Source organism: Anarrhichthys ocellatus, unplaced genomic scaffold, assembly GCF_004355925.1.
Source record: "Anarrhichthys ocellatus isolate YVR2014 unplaced genomic scaffold, GSC_Weel_1.0 scaffold32, whole genome shotgun sequence".
NCBI classification, from domain to species: domain Eukaryota; kingdom Metazoa; phylum Chordata; class Actinopteri; order Perciformes; family Anarhichadidae; genus Anarrhichthys; species Anarrhichthys ocellatus.
Window position 1 is genome coordinate 2,255,441 of NW_022280062.1, and position 14,425 is coordinate 2,269,865.

General features: G+C 40.3%; 1 protein-coding gene across 2 annotated transcripts in view; it reads right to left on the reverse strand.

Moving 5' to 3' along the window:
- The window catches only part of pde1cb (phosphodiesterase 1C, calmodulin-dependent b), a 69,140-nt gene extending 56,874 nt beyond the window's left edge, over positions 1–12,266 (reverse strand). For both annotated transcript variants that reach the window (XM_031865059.1, XM_031865058.1), the window contains exons 1-3: positions 11,868–12,266; positions 6,831–6,881; positions 5,842–6,007 (exon numbers count right to left, since the gene is read on the reverse strand). In XM_031865059.1, coding sequence (XP_031720919.1) covers positions 5,842–6,007; positions 6,831–6,881; positions 11,868–11,949 — 299 coding nt within the window. In that variant the 5' untranslated portion in view covers positions 11,950–12,266. The remainder of the gene's footprint in view (positions 1–5,841; positions 6,008–6,830; positions 6,882–11,867) is intronic.
- Between the last annotated feature and the right edge of the window lie 2,159 nt (positions 12,267–14,425).

The window sequence follows — 14,425 nt, forward strand, 5'->3', positions numbered from 1 at the left end:
TTTCCATCTATACTTAATTTCTCCTTCTGGATTGGATGTTGTGGAGATGGAAGGATGGGCGGGAGAAATTGAGGGCACCCAGCTATACAGTTATATTTATTTGCAGAGTGATGGAGGTGGGAAAAATACCCCGGAAAAGAAACGTCCTATTACTTCATCCCCAAGAGATATTCCGATAGGTCAAAGGTGATCATACAACAAATGAGAACCGAGGTGAAGAGGGAGGCAATCAGGCTCGAGCATTTGAGTAGCGCGATGACGGTTAACATGAGAATAGGCTTTCTTGGTAAAGACAAAGGTACAAACCACAGCATTAGTTCAGTTGTTTTACCGTAACATAAGGATTATTTTCCAGCACATATGTTGGACTGAAATATGTGGCATGTGAATACAAGGAAGAAAACTTTCAGGCTAAACATTATTCGTATTCACTTTTCAGTGGCATTAAAGTGATTTTTAGCCACACTAGCTGCGAGCTGTATAGATGGTCTGTTGGTCGGTCCGCCATGTTTTTGATACATTGAAAAATCTCTGTGGACGTTATTCATTCTCCGTCAGGTAGATTGTCATGATCGCCTGACATTTCGTCCAGTGACACCAGCAGGTCAAGATTCCAAATTGTGACTATGTCAGTCACGATAGCATTTAGCTCAAAGCACTGCTTTGTCTAAGTTCAGCCTCACAGCTGCTAGCATGGCAGCAGACCCCTTCGTGTTTACCTGACAGGAACTGAAGCCTGATATACTAATGGCTTACTAAGTGTGTATTAATGGCCAACATTACGTTACATTACTACTACTTTTTGTGTCTGTCCACCTGATAAAATCATGTCAACTTTACTTACATTTCAGCTCTGGTTTGGTGCACAGAATCTGTCACTGTGGCTTTCTAAACACTCAACTGTCTGCCACTGTTTTTCTTATGCTATCAATCAGTTACACTGGACAGTCTGAGCTACCTGCACAGACTGTACGGGTTACAGGAGGGTGTTAGTGAGAGCCGTTGGGAGGCAACAGTATATCTAAATACAGACTGGATAACCCAAACATAGTGCTAAAAGCAGCTTACAGGTATAAATAGCCACGCCGTTGGATGTTGCATTTGGCAGTAACAGAGGTTTTTCAGTCACTGTCAGGATCCTTTTAGATTGTTTAGATATTCATAGTTAATTATCAATGCATGTTTTATGACTGTGATTATGATTATGATTAATAATAAGATATTGATATTATATATCAACTTAGTTTTTTAAATTCATGACCTTTGATGTTTTTAGGTTTGTGATTAACAGTATTTTCTTTCTTCCCATCTACTGTGTGTGAAGCGGTTTATCTGGGTGACTGCTGCATACAAGTGCCCTTACAGAGATAAATAAAGTTGTATTGAATTGAATATCAAAATATCTCTTTATTTAGCTTTACCGGCAAGTTCTTTTTTATGTTGTTGAGTTTCGAAAAGGGTTTTATAACCCAAAATCTGTAAACATTTCCCAACCCATAGATGACAATGTTGTCTCCAAACAAAGGTTCAATTGTGAAGAAAATTAACATTATCGGTTTTCAAGAAATGTCTTCAAAAGCTATTCAAAACCAGTGTTTGTGGATACAAGTGCTCATATCTACATTTGAATCTCATTCTAACTTGTGTCTCTGCCGCCAGCAATAATAATTATGAACTCCAAAAAAAAAATTATGATTTTCTGTTTAAGAGTTCACTTCAGGGTCAAGACTAAGGAAACGCCACACTCACTGCAATTCACACAGCTCAAAGTGGCAAATGTATGCTGCGCACACCAAAACATCTGCTGCCCTCTTTAGAGCCTCAAGCCTGTAACTGCTGTGATCCCGTTATATTAATCCCACAATGAGATATGTGCAAAGCCTACAAAGATATGAGTAGTCACGTCATGGGTCAACAATTCTCATGCAATTCACATAGTATTTAAAAGCTGTTATGTGAGCCAAGTGAATAACATAGACTGCTTAAGTTTCTAGTTCGACAGAAAAATTATATTTTAGAATATTTGATATTGATCTCATCTTTCTTATGACTTTCCAAATTGATTTTATTTCTGAAATGATCTGTGATCTAATTTCATTCATCTTTCTACATGTAAATAATAATACATTACAACTCATGTTTGATTGAAACATATTTGGGGAAAAACCCCAAGAGCCTCCATTGATCTATACTTCAATCAATAACCAAAAAAGTATTTTTATTAGTGAAAGGTTGAAGGCTGCACACGAGGCAATCAAGATATTGATCAAAGCAAAAGTCTTGCCATCAATATACACTGTATATCTAGCTAGCATAAGCTCATGCTTTAGGCAACTCTGAACTTTGGATGTCATTGGCACAGGTACAATTTCTATTTGTGTCTGTTGCTTAAAACACTGCCTTTCTTAGACAGTACAGAGAATAATGTGTATAAAAACCCAATCCAGAAAGATGTAGCGTCATGTGGCAGACAGCAGTGATACAGCTCTTTAACATCATAACTGTGAGGTCGCGCCTCCATCATTTTGATGAATAGCTCTGCCATTGCCCATGTGCTTCCACTAGCCGGCTAATGGCTGGTCGGAGGCTCATTAGCTGGCTACTGGGGCTAGTGATGGAGGTTGTTTCTGCACAGGGGGATGTCAGTCGGGGTCTCTGAACCTGCGGGTCAGCCTCGAAAACTGTGGGCTGCCACAATGGAGACAGCTGCCTTCATCCACTGTAAAGTCCACAGCGGCTATTTGTGTGACAGCTGTGTTGCTGCTGTGTACGAAGAAAAGAGTACAAATGTGGTGAGTGAATGAATGCTCAATTTAAATAAAGGATGTTTTGTACTCAAAATGCAAGAAGAAGAAGACACAATGAGATGATGTAATTGAAATAAGTCCAGTTAAACCTCAAATGAAGGAAAATAGTCACATGCTTCATTGGGCCATTTGCTGAATCTGTTTCCGTTGCACTTTGTAGCATTTGGCTATTGTGTTGTTTACTTTTTCGAATTTAAAAATGATGAACGTATCTTAAAATAGACTTATTCTTATATTCTTTCTGGCATACCAAGCGACACATTACAGATATGCTAATGCATTTGGTCTCCATCAATCGTTCATCAATAAGATATTATGGATTAATTACTGACTTGTTCTTTTTTCACTATGAGCTTTGCATTCCAAATAATAATATCACTACATATTATTACATGACATGTTGATCACACTGTTGCAAGTTCTACCATGGTCAAATGGTTATCAAATTAAATAATGGATGCTGGTTCCTAGCCTCAAGTCACAATGGAACATGTACTTGCGTGGAATAAATTGGCAATTAGATTTTTAATAAAATGGGGATTTTGACTAATGAGCAATAACTTGTGCTTTACCCAAAACCTTTCACATCCATTTTTCTCTTGGGACAAGAATGGAAACAGCCCTAATGGCTTTTTGTGCTTTTTGTGTTTTCCACAAAAAGCACAAAAACTGCAATTTGAAATGGAAACAAAAATGAATCAATCAAACATACAGTCGGCTACAAGTGGCAAATTGTGAGTGACTGGACTTCGGGGTAAACAATGACGCAACCTGTCTGCTAAAGCTGTTCAAAGAAACCAACGGTTTCATCCTCTGTGTGAAAACCCCATATTCAGTAGCTAGCAAGTGCTTAAAAATGCATATTGCATCCCTAATGAGCAGAAACAACAGCACGACACCAGCCACACCGATGAGTCAGTGTGTGTTTCTACACTAATGGCTCCATATTGTTTTCTGTCCCTCACTGTGTGCCTAAGCATTCACTCAATTATGTTGTTACAGCAACATTTCAGCAGCTGCTATGTGTAGCATATGCTAAGTGTTAGCCAGCGATTCTGCTGGTCTGAAAATAGATGGAGAAAAAAGGTAAAAAGATAATCAAGCAGCTTTGTAAAGTGGAAAACTGCAACCAGTAAAATGCTAAAATGATCCATTAGGATACTTGTAGGGAAAAGAGCTGTGGAACAAAATAGTGCAATGGTTACAAAAACCAAAATGTTCAAAATGTTGTCGTATTCACATCAGCCTCAGCTGACTTTACTTTCATTCATCCCCAGTTAATGACTGCTGTCCTCTGAATCACACACTCCCATCATGCCTGCTACACTTCACGTGATCCCTCTGCCTTCGCCAATAAAATCTCATTATCGTCACCTGGAGGACAGCAGCCAGCTCTGCCCTCAGAGGTGACACGGTGGTTACATCATATTATGGATTACTGCAAGTTCCTCGGCCATTTAATCACCTTGTGCCATAATCTTTCCATCTGTCATTCGGTTGTACATCTCTGTACTCCCTGTGGGTTTGCCTTCAATTACCCACGGTTGGCCTAGCCAAAGATTTGCCCTGACTTTAGTGGGATTTCCCAGACAAAGATGTAAATATGCAGATGTCTGTCTGTTCAGTGTGAATCATATGGAATGGATGCAACCAAATAAAAAAGCCAAACTATAAGCTCTTTTCTAGAGGCCACATTTGCTGGTAAATCTCTATTTCACCATTTAAATTACTTTAATGAACAAGAAATTGGCAGGTTTTTTTGACATATTTTTGTTTTATATAAACTGTTAGTGCTCCTGAAATTAATCATTCCCCTTCAGGCCAGGCGACAAATACAAATTGTTCAGCCAAAGATTTAGCAGCACTTGGCTTGTGCTTGGCATTTGTTATCCACCCTTATTAAAGCTTAAGCTATGTCTTAATATGGGCCTTTGACACTGAAATAAGTCACTGTCTCTATGGACAAATGGACTCTTTCCTCTAAGGTAGGTGAGAGTGCTTTTAGCTGCTCTGCGCTGACTATGTTTTTCTTTAACATCTAGGCTGTAGCTTTTAAATGTAGCAACAAGCTGAGTCCAGTCAAGTGGAAAATCACTTCCTCCTTGTCACCATGTAGGCTACTCTGGAAAAAAAAAGGGCCTGCGTTCTGGGGAAGACTATGGTAGAGAACAACAGCGCAGTCATTTGAGATAGCATGAAGAAGCACCAGAGAAGAGGCATTTGTTACTGCAGTGAGACTTTGCAGAGAAGTACAGAAAGAAAATACGACAATAGTCAAATAAGAGTTCCTCAATTTCACACCAAACACTCCATGAATTATACATCTCTGTGAATGCTTGCTGTACAAACAGAAAAAAAGCAGTCTCCAAATCGGCTTGCCATAACTCCTTGTCTATTTTGCATACGATCGCATTTGGTGCATTTTTTGTATCCTCTTACAAATGCTCACTTCTCGCCACATTTGTAACAGTCTCCAGAGCCGGCAAGGTTAATTGGAATCAGGCGTTAAAAGACGTTCAATATTCTAAAAGTGACAACAAATTATGTTAATGGTGGTTTGAAGTCTTTGTTATCAAGGTGGAATCAATCTTGCCTACGTCCCTTGAGGTCAGCAGCCATACATAACAATTAGCACTGTGTGTGTATGTGTGTCTGTGTGTGTGTGTGTGTGTGTGTATGCAGAATGTTAAATGTCAGAAAGAAGATTATTCTATTCATAGAAAGCAAGCAGAGGGCCTACTTTAAACCTTGCCAACTTAATAATCAAGTTCACATGAATCAGAGTGCAAGAATAGCAAATGAATACACGTTGCAGAACGATGCCTGTTGGTGGACGCTGCCTTGTTTCCTCTCCTGTATGCTAAAAGGAATATCGACTGTATGCAAATTACACCTGTGTCTGACAATGAGCTGGACATGGCTGTCGATGTCCCACTGCAGCCTGACACAGGATTTAATCCATGATAATTAACAAAAATAAATTATTTATTATTCATGATACATTTGTTGCTAAAGCAGCCTGACAGCAGCAAACCTGATGGCCGTTTTCTCTGTGGCATCTGGCTCGTCTGCGGCAGGAAGATCGTCGGCCAGAATCTCTTCAGGACTCCGTAGGTCATTTAGGGGGGGCTTCTGCTCTTTGCCTTTGATGCCCATCCCCGCTGTGATGGCGTTCCACAAAGCACTCTGGGACTTTGAGCCTGCAAAAACAAAACAAAAAAAGCCTTAGTGGTGTAACAGTTATTTTGTATAGGGCCATGAATTCAACTTTCATTCGTTTACCTGGTTTGTATGTATAATGTAACAAAAAGCAGAATTGTTAAATCTCTTTTCAACGGCTTTCAGGACCTCAGCAAAAGGCAGGAAGAGAATTGAACCCCTTTGTCATGCTGCCACCATGTGGATGTATGCTGTCAATGCTAGTGTATCTTATGAACTTACTACACACGACATGTAGTACTTCTACCACAAGTAGTAGACTATTTATACTTTATAATGTCTACATTAATTGATAACTTATCAACATTTATCAGCTCATAAACCATTTTTAAATCACCAAATTCTCATTCTCATTACAAAGATGTTATAGCGTCATTTAAAGTAAATGTGTGATAATATTGTATTTTTATTTTTCAGGACAACAGAAAGGACCACTTGGAATATACTGAAAAGATGAGAATTAATTCATCACTAAACAGATTTAATCCAACAATGCTGAGAGGGGGTTCTTTATTTTTGGTATAAATCAGTTTTCCAATATAAACAGTCAGTCAGAAAATGTGATCATTGTTTGTAAAAGAAAAATGTATTCCAGATAATCTTGTTAGCAAGATTCAAAACTGATTTTAGTTTTTCTGCTTCAGTAACACCTCAATTTTACTGACGTAGTCAAAAGTCTCAGCAGTTAACGCGAGTGAAACTGATCCTTTAATACTTTCATATGACAAAAAAGTGATGAATTGAAATCAATGAATTTAGTGAATTGACTAATAATAAAGTATGAATAATTCAGAGAACACTTACGTGAAAAATTAGCCTGTGGTCTGGTGGAGCTCTCCCCATCTTCATTCGCCACTGGAGGAAGAAAAACAGATGGAAAAGAATCAGGTAATGCCAGAAAATGCGGGTTATGAACATACATGCTGATGTGAAACTCTTAAGTGGTTACCGATGACTTTAAATCCATCTGTGACTTCTGTTCTGCTGTTATACACACTTGTTCTATATTTTAATTATCCTCTCCACACCTTGCCTATTTTTGCTAGTTTGAGATTAAACAGAAGGGATTCTTGTGCAGATGTGTAATTCACACAGTCAGGAAGGTCATTTCTGATTCTTAAACCCAAGAATTGCCCTGAAGAGTGTGTTAGTGACTATGACTCCAGAGACCGGTGCCCTGAAGAGTGTGTTAGTGACTATGACTCCAGAGACCGGTGCCCTGAAGAGTGTGTTAGTGACTATGACTCCAGAGGCCGGTGCCCTGCCGGAGTCTCTGCCCACTGAACACTGCACACCGTATGTAGAGTTGGTGAAATATATATACACACATCTAGCAGTGTTGTTGAGAGCCAAAAGACAAGACTTTATTCATTGAACAGGTTAAAGTATGGTACAGGTACAGTATGACAGTATTGTTCAACACTGCATGCCTGAAGAGGTGAACACTTTCACTGTTGCAGCCAATGTTTGAAATTAGTTTCATTTCATAGTTGTTGTTGAGGCCAATGAGCCTCAAGATGCAGTTCCCCAATAAGCCACAAGATGCTGACTCAGACATTAAGGAAGACAGAAACTTCCCTCTGACAACAGAATGTGAATAAACATTTTTCACAAACAGTTGCAAATGCTTAACGGCTATTTTGTGCCATGATGTTAAATCTAAAATCTTGACTACTCAGTCAGCCCATCAACCAGAACTCCACTATATTGCACAATGAAAGACTTTCTGGCTCTGGATCTCAAAATGATCTATCAACCTAATTCTCCTCAGCTGTCATAATGCTTGCCTGTAAAATAGATTATTCACATTATATCTATTAAATGTGCTTTTTCAGTTAGGTTTTTTAAATTATGATATCAGTTACAGGTATACGTATATGATCAAAGAATCAAAAATGAGGCTCAAATAATTTGCAAATGTTTAGGTTGAGAGAGGGTGTTGAACTACCAATTATTTATGGTGTTTTATTGTGCTCTATCGAGTATTTTGGGAATATTTAAATGGATTTAATGGCAATCATGTATTTTAACAACATTCAAATAAGTAAAGGTTTTATGCGTTGCCCTATTTTTTTTCCTGGACTTAATCCTGCGAGGCTCATAAAATCAAGAATTCTAAAGAGGTCAAAGGTTTTCAAGGTTTTAACAAGAAATTATTCAATGTGAAGGCTTTTCCCGTCTGATCAGTTAATTACATTGCAGGGTTTCCCGGTGTAATTGGCTGCATACCAATCAAAATAAATGAAGGTGACTTGTGAAAGGAAGTCATTCTACAGCAGTCGATTATCGTCATCTTGTAAAAAGCTTCACTTCACAAAAGACTAGAACTAATTACTACGACTCTGAACATTCAAGAAATCATGTGATTGAGCTTACGTCGAGAAACATGACCTGGTTTACTAGCTTTACTAGTTGGCGGCAGAGAGCACCGCTACCGCGACTGTGACCCTCAGCCTCGGCCCACTGTAGGACTAACTCCAGGGTTAAGACGAACATCTGCATGCTCAAAGCTTCGTTCCACAACCTGCGGATGTCCAGGCTTTTCCCAGACGGGTCGTGTGACATTATTCTGGCCTTTGTCGACCCCGAGACTGATGCCGACCCTGAGGATCATATGAAAGAAAATATAATTCCACCCCACAGATCTCTGAGATGAAAGAGCTGCCTTGAGTCATCATTTCCCCCGAATCATTTTTTAAATTGGCCCACCAGAAACTCACAGTTGTCTTTAAATAAAGACTAATTCATTTAATTCTATTCACTCCAGGTCTTCTTTATTCCGGACATTTTGTGACAAAATGCTTTAATATTCTGTTACTGTCATTGACATCATCTGTACTCTCCCACCCACCTCCAATTCATGTTCCAGTATCTGTAATACTCCTAGTTATGTCCTTGTGATCTGCAGTCAATTGAGTTCCATGTGGAGATTGCATTTTTTCCATTTGTGCCCGCGACTGAACCTTTACTGGCAGTATAGGAGCATATAAGACTGACCTTCAGCTAAGCTTGAGGTTGTTGTATAGTCTGCAGTTCTACATCCATGATGTTAGTCTTAAAATGAACATCTCATTGTGCTAACTTGTGCTGTGGAGGCGGGTTGCCATACCACCTCACGATACTGGACAGCCATGCTCTTTTAAAGGGCATGCAGGTTTTAATGCGGAATAAAAGACTTAGAAAAGGCCATTTGCAATATTAAAGCTGCATGTGTATGTTTGTAGACCTCATTAAATCTCTCCCACTGGCAGAGCATGTAGCCTCTTCAGCATCGTCCTGTGATGAATAGAAGCAATATTGTTTGATTTAGGCTTATAATCAGATTGTTCACAGATCTTACGAGTACGGTAAATTAAATAATCTGTAACTGCTGACAGATAAATGAGGTTAAATGGCGAAGTTAATGCTCCAAGTTTTGTCAGAGGCACAAATACTTGAAGAAAGACTTCAGTAGTATAACAAATGTGAAAATTGACGAACCTGAATGAAAAACAAAAAGGAAATCTTTGAGCTGGACAGAAAATAATACAGCAATGCATGTACCATATATACATGACATGTATACATGTCACATTTTCATTATAAAGCTGACGTATAACTGCATAGTTCACAAAATATAAGGTGACTAAAAATGGCAACCAGTTACCGTTTCGATAACCAAAAGCTCATGCCTGGTTGCCCAGCCCGGCAGCCCCTTTTAAAAGTTAGTGTTGAGCTGAAATCAGTTTTCTCCATATGAGCTTCACAACATCAACAAAACATAACGAAGTTAACAAGCCTAACGCACGACTAAACACCTCGGTGTGAATCCAAGCAGAGGCTGCCATGCTACAGTGGAGGCTCAGAGGTTAATAGTGGACAAAAGGTGTCCAGCAGGCAATGAGCGGCCAGCACTAAGGAGTCACGCTTCAGAGGAGGTGATTGGCAAAATGCTGTGCAGACCGAATCTTCGGCCCAGTGAGCAATTGATTGTGACACTTGTAGGTTACCATGACAACTGCCATGCTTGTGGGTAGTATGAGGGAGCTAGAGTCAACATGTGATCGAGGCAGGTTTTTAGAGGTAACAGGATGTGTCTAAGTGAGCAAAGTCTATTTTCCGTCTGATAATAAAATCTCTTAGGGCTGCTTTTAATGCTTCTAAAAGGATATCTGGAAATTACTTGAAGGCGTCTCCCTTCCTGTTTGTGTGTCTTTATGCCATAACGCTGAATATTTCCCCTTCTTATCAGTATAATTACATTATGCAAAAATGTTTAGGTGTGCGGTGTGTGCCATAGGCTACGTTTAGTATTTCCTGTGTCTCGTGCTACGCAATAACAACAGCAAGGAGCTTGTGGCCCACAGTTCAACCGAGGTCAAACTCAACACAAAGCACTATGACGGCACTTGGATGCACCTCATCCACCCTCGCATGCACCAAAACTCCTTCGGCTCAGACGCTAGCAGGGCCTCCGGCAGCAACCAGCCCGCTGTGGCTTCAACCTGCAGTCGGAGCTCCGGCTGGAGGTGGAGAGGTCCACGCCCGGCAACAGCGGCTCCTCCTCCAACACAGAATGAAAGTAAATTTACTTTAAAGCGCCTAACTTAAAAATTTAAAAAGCAGAACGTGTACAGCACCTGGTGTGCATGGCATCACAAATATAAACACTTCCTGTTGTGTCTTTCACATGAACAAATATTGTCAACATTAAAGCAGCGTTATATAACATGTGGCCACCTGGGGGCAGATGTTATCATTGTATAAGGTTTTTGAGGTGAATGTGTCATTAAACAGTTGCTTACTTACACATCAAGCAGATGTGGCTTTTATTTGGACTCACGTCTCTGACCACCTTACGAATTGTAAGTCCAACATGTAATCGCTCCTTTTAGTTCTGCTCCTATCTCCACCAGCCCCAGAGGGAAATATCTGGCTCTTCAGCTTTTAAACGCTCCTCTATCTTCACCATTACATCATTTTATGTGCACTGCTGTTTGGGCTAGGTGGGTTGCGTGGGTTTATCAGAGCAGCTGAAACATCTGAAAACATTAGATCATTAGTGCAGCTTTATGGGATTCCACAACATGATTGAAAAGATAATGCCATCCCTGCTGCATCCTCAATTAACTCATCATTGAAAAATGATTCAATGTTGAAATTGACACATCTATCCGGGCTGAGACTTGGAAGCTTGTTGGACATCTTGACCCAGTGCTGTCGCAGCAGGTGTTTACTGTCAAGCTGTGGTCAAACTCCTGCTGTGACACTGATCGGGGCGTAGCAAAAAGTGCAGCGACAGTTTTGTGATTCAGTGTTGAATTACCCTTGAAAGCCTGCGTCCAACAGCAAAATGCACATTATTAGTTTGTACACTTTCATTTTTTTGTGACATTTGTGCTGCTGTGTACACAACAAAGCAGTCAAAGAACTTCTAATAAACTACCAACAGATTTGAGAACACAGCTCCTCTACAGAACGCACAGAACATCTTGACGTCGCTCACTCCTTTCGCTTCACCAACAAAAAAAAACAAAGCAAGTGGCACATAAGTTCATCAACACTCGGGTTGTCAAGACAATAGAATGAATTCCTGGTGACGTAAGCAGCACACAGCCCACTTGTTTCCATGGTGTAGTTGCACTACAGAGGCATCAACTTCAGCAAAAGGGACTAACGGAGAGAGTTGTGCAGAGAGGCTGAAATGTGATGTGGTTAACGACGGCTCACACTCTCTCACACGCATGTGCTCCTGTCACACGCTCTCTCACACGCATGTGCTCCTGTCACACACCCTTGCGTGCATCGCGCTCACATGCAAACACACTTTCCTCCTGCTCTGCCTACCGTACAGTTTCTTACCTATGGTGATGTTGTAGCCGTCAATGCTGAAGGTGGCACTCCGACCCTTCCTAAATCGATGCTTCTTGGAGTTAGCTTCCATCGCTTTGGCGACCTCCGGTCACCCTGGCACCTTTTAGTCTATGTTAATGCCTCCTGTCAGTTGCACTGCCTTGTTTCAGTTACGTTTGAGTGACTCCCCTCCCGGAGAGAGAAAAAAAAATGTAGTCCTCGGACTCCCGCTGGACGAGAACTGTCAAAGGTTCACCACTTCTCATTAAAGACACCAAGCGGGTGGATTTCTGTTAAGTCCTTCTTCACCCATTTGACTTTGTTGCATATCTTTTCTCTCCCTCTCTCCGCTTCTCACACCTCAACAAGCTCATTTCAAGGAGCTTATGGCTCTTGATTTGTTTTTCTTCTCTCGATCTCCCTCCACCCCTCCCTTCACGCTTTCTCTCCTCGTCTCTCTTCTCCGAGAGGTACAGTAGGTGTGAGTAGTGGGTGGCGGTGGCAGTGGCGGTGAAGGTAAGGAGGAGAGGACATCTCCAGAGATCTTTACATGAACGTAACTCCTCCTACTGTCAAGAACCGTTAGTGAAAGCGGTGGAAGCTCAGAGTGGCTATGACACAGGCCTATTGTAGTTCTAGTTTTGCTCACACACACTCAAACATACAAAATTGTACTCAAAAAAGGTGCCTTGGTGCATGAGCACAGAGAGGATCGGAAAAGGTGCAAGGAAAGATAGTGACAGAGTGATTAGGTTTTCATTTTGCAGGAGTTACTCAGACTTAGAAAGCTGAAGCTGAAGACACTAACAGGGTGCAAAAAAAGTCAAGCTCTACATTATCCATTTGAATAGTAACATTTAAAGTGCACAAACTGCCTCAAATGTATTCATTTTCCCCTCTTAAGTGACTGCTGATTACTGGAAATGACACTGAATTAAGGCTTTATCATCTTCTTTAGTGTTATACTGGGAAAAAATCCCTTTCTGCTTATAAAATCTACCTTTCCTTTACACAATACACAGCTCTTCACCTGCACATGAACACACACTTGTACACACCAGATCAACAAAGAATAAAAAGCTCCACTTATTAGCACCATCTGACATTTAGCTATGGGATTTTTCCACGTTTCATTTTCCCTCCTGATTATCGTCGGGGAGTTCTCTTCATGAAGGCTTCTGGTTTGTTCTCACACCTTTTAAATTCAATAGATGTGCCTATGAAAGCATAATTACTAGTGATCACTATGTATACTGCTCATTCTTCGAGCAGACAAGCAAACCTAACCTCCTTTCGTCTTTACAGATTTGCTCATAGGTTAAGCAAATATTGGTTTCCAATATGTCTTTGCGTCTTTCTAATAACAGCCATAAATGATCTGATTTACTTCAGTAATACAACCCAAGCAATGTGACAACAAAGACAGGGGATTTAGAATCATTAACAAATGCTCAGCTTAATAACAGACAAGTTATTAAAACGTAAAATATATCTGTGTGGCTGCAAATCTCAGTTGCAAAATCTGCACCACAATCACACACTGAAGAGTGATCAAACGCTGAAATGAGTGTGTGGTCTGAAAAGGTGAGTGTTCACCATGCTGTTATATAATCCCAGATGTGTCAAACAATGACTTAGTCAAATAAGGACATACAATATACAACAGACGGAAATGAATGCCTGATTTATAAGTGATGCAGCAGTTAAGGTGTCTATTGAAAGGGAAATCGATCACAATCAGATCTATCCAATTATAAAGGAGCCAGTTTGAGTCACTCAGTGCAGTTCCAGCGGACACATTATGCACTTGTTACATAATTACACTCCATCTCATTTTGTTTGCGAGCTACAGTAAGAGCTCTTTATCCTCTCCCCCTGTCACACGGCTCTCCACGGCCTCCAACTGATACCGTAACTAGCAATTTGTGAGGACCCTAATTTTGCAACACTCTCACTGTGCTCCGTCAAGTGCCCGCGTGTTCCCGGGTTAGCTTTTATGTTAACGAGGGCATGTGTGGGAATACTGCAACTTTTCCCTTTTGTCAGCAGACTCCCAGGTAACCATTTGTTTGAAAGGCTCAAAGTGGTTACAATGTGCTTTAATGTATAAAAGTGAAAAAATGTGCTGAGGCCACAGCTGTGTCAATATGATTAATGGCATTATCATATTGCTGCAGAGTCTTGTCACCAGTATTAAATTCATCCCTTAATGATGAGTCCAAAATAACGTTTGCAATATATTCAAGCAGTGCAAAGGTGCTAAAGGGCACGCTTTTCTTTGAGAGCGTATTGCACCAGAGTAGGTGTCTGTGTAAGTGTCTGCATCATGGTCACAAAGTACTGCAATATTCAAACGTTCCCATGTAATGCATTTGAGGTCATAGAAGTTAGAAAACAGATGACATAATACACTTATCTGAATGAGTGTGCGTCTGCATTTGTGATGCTTCAGAAGGCTATATAATGCTCTAAAAGCTTCATATATTACCGTATAGTATTATTGTTGTGCCTTTAGTCCCAGTAAGCCATATACGATTCTCTGTATCAGTATAATGCATAGTAGGACC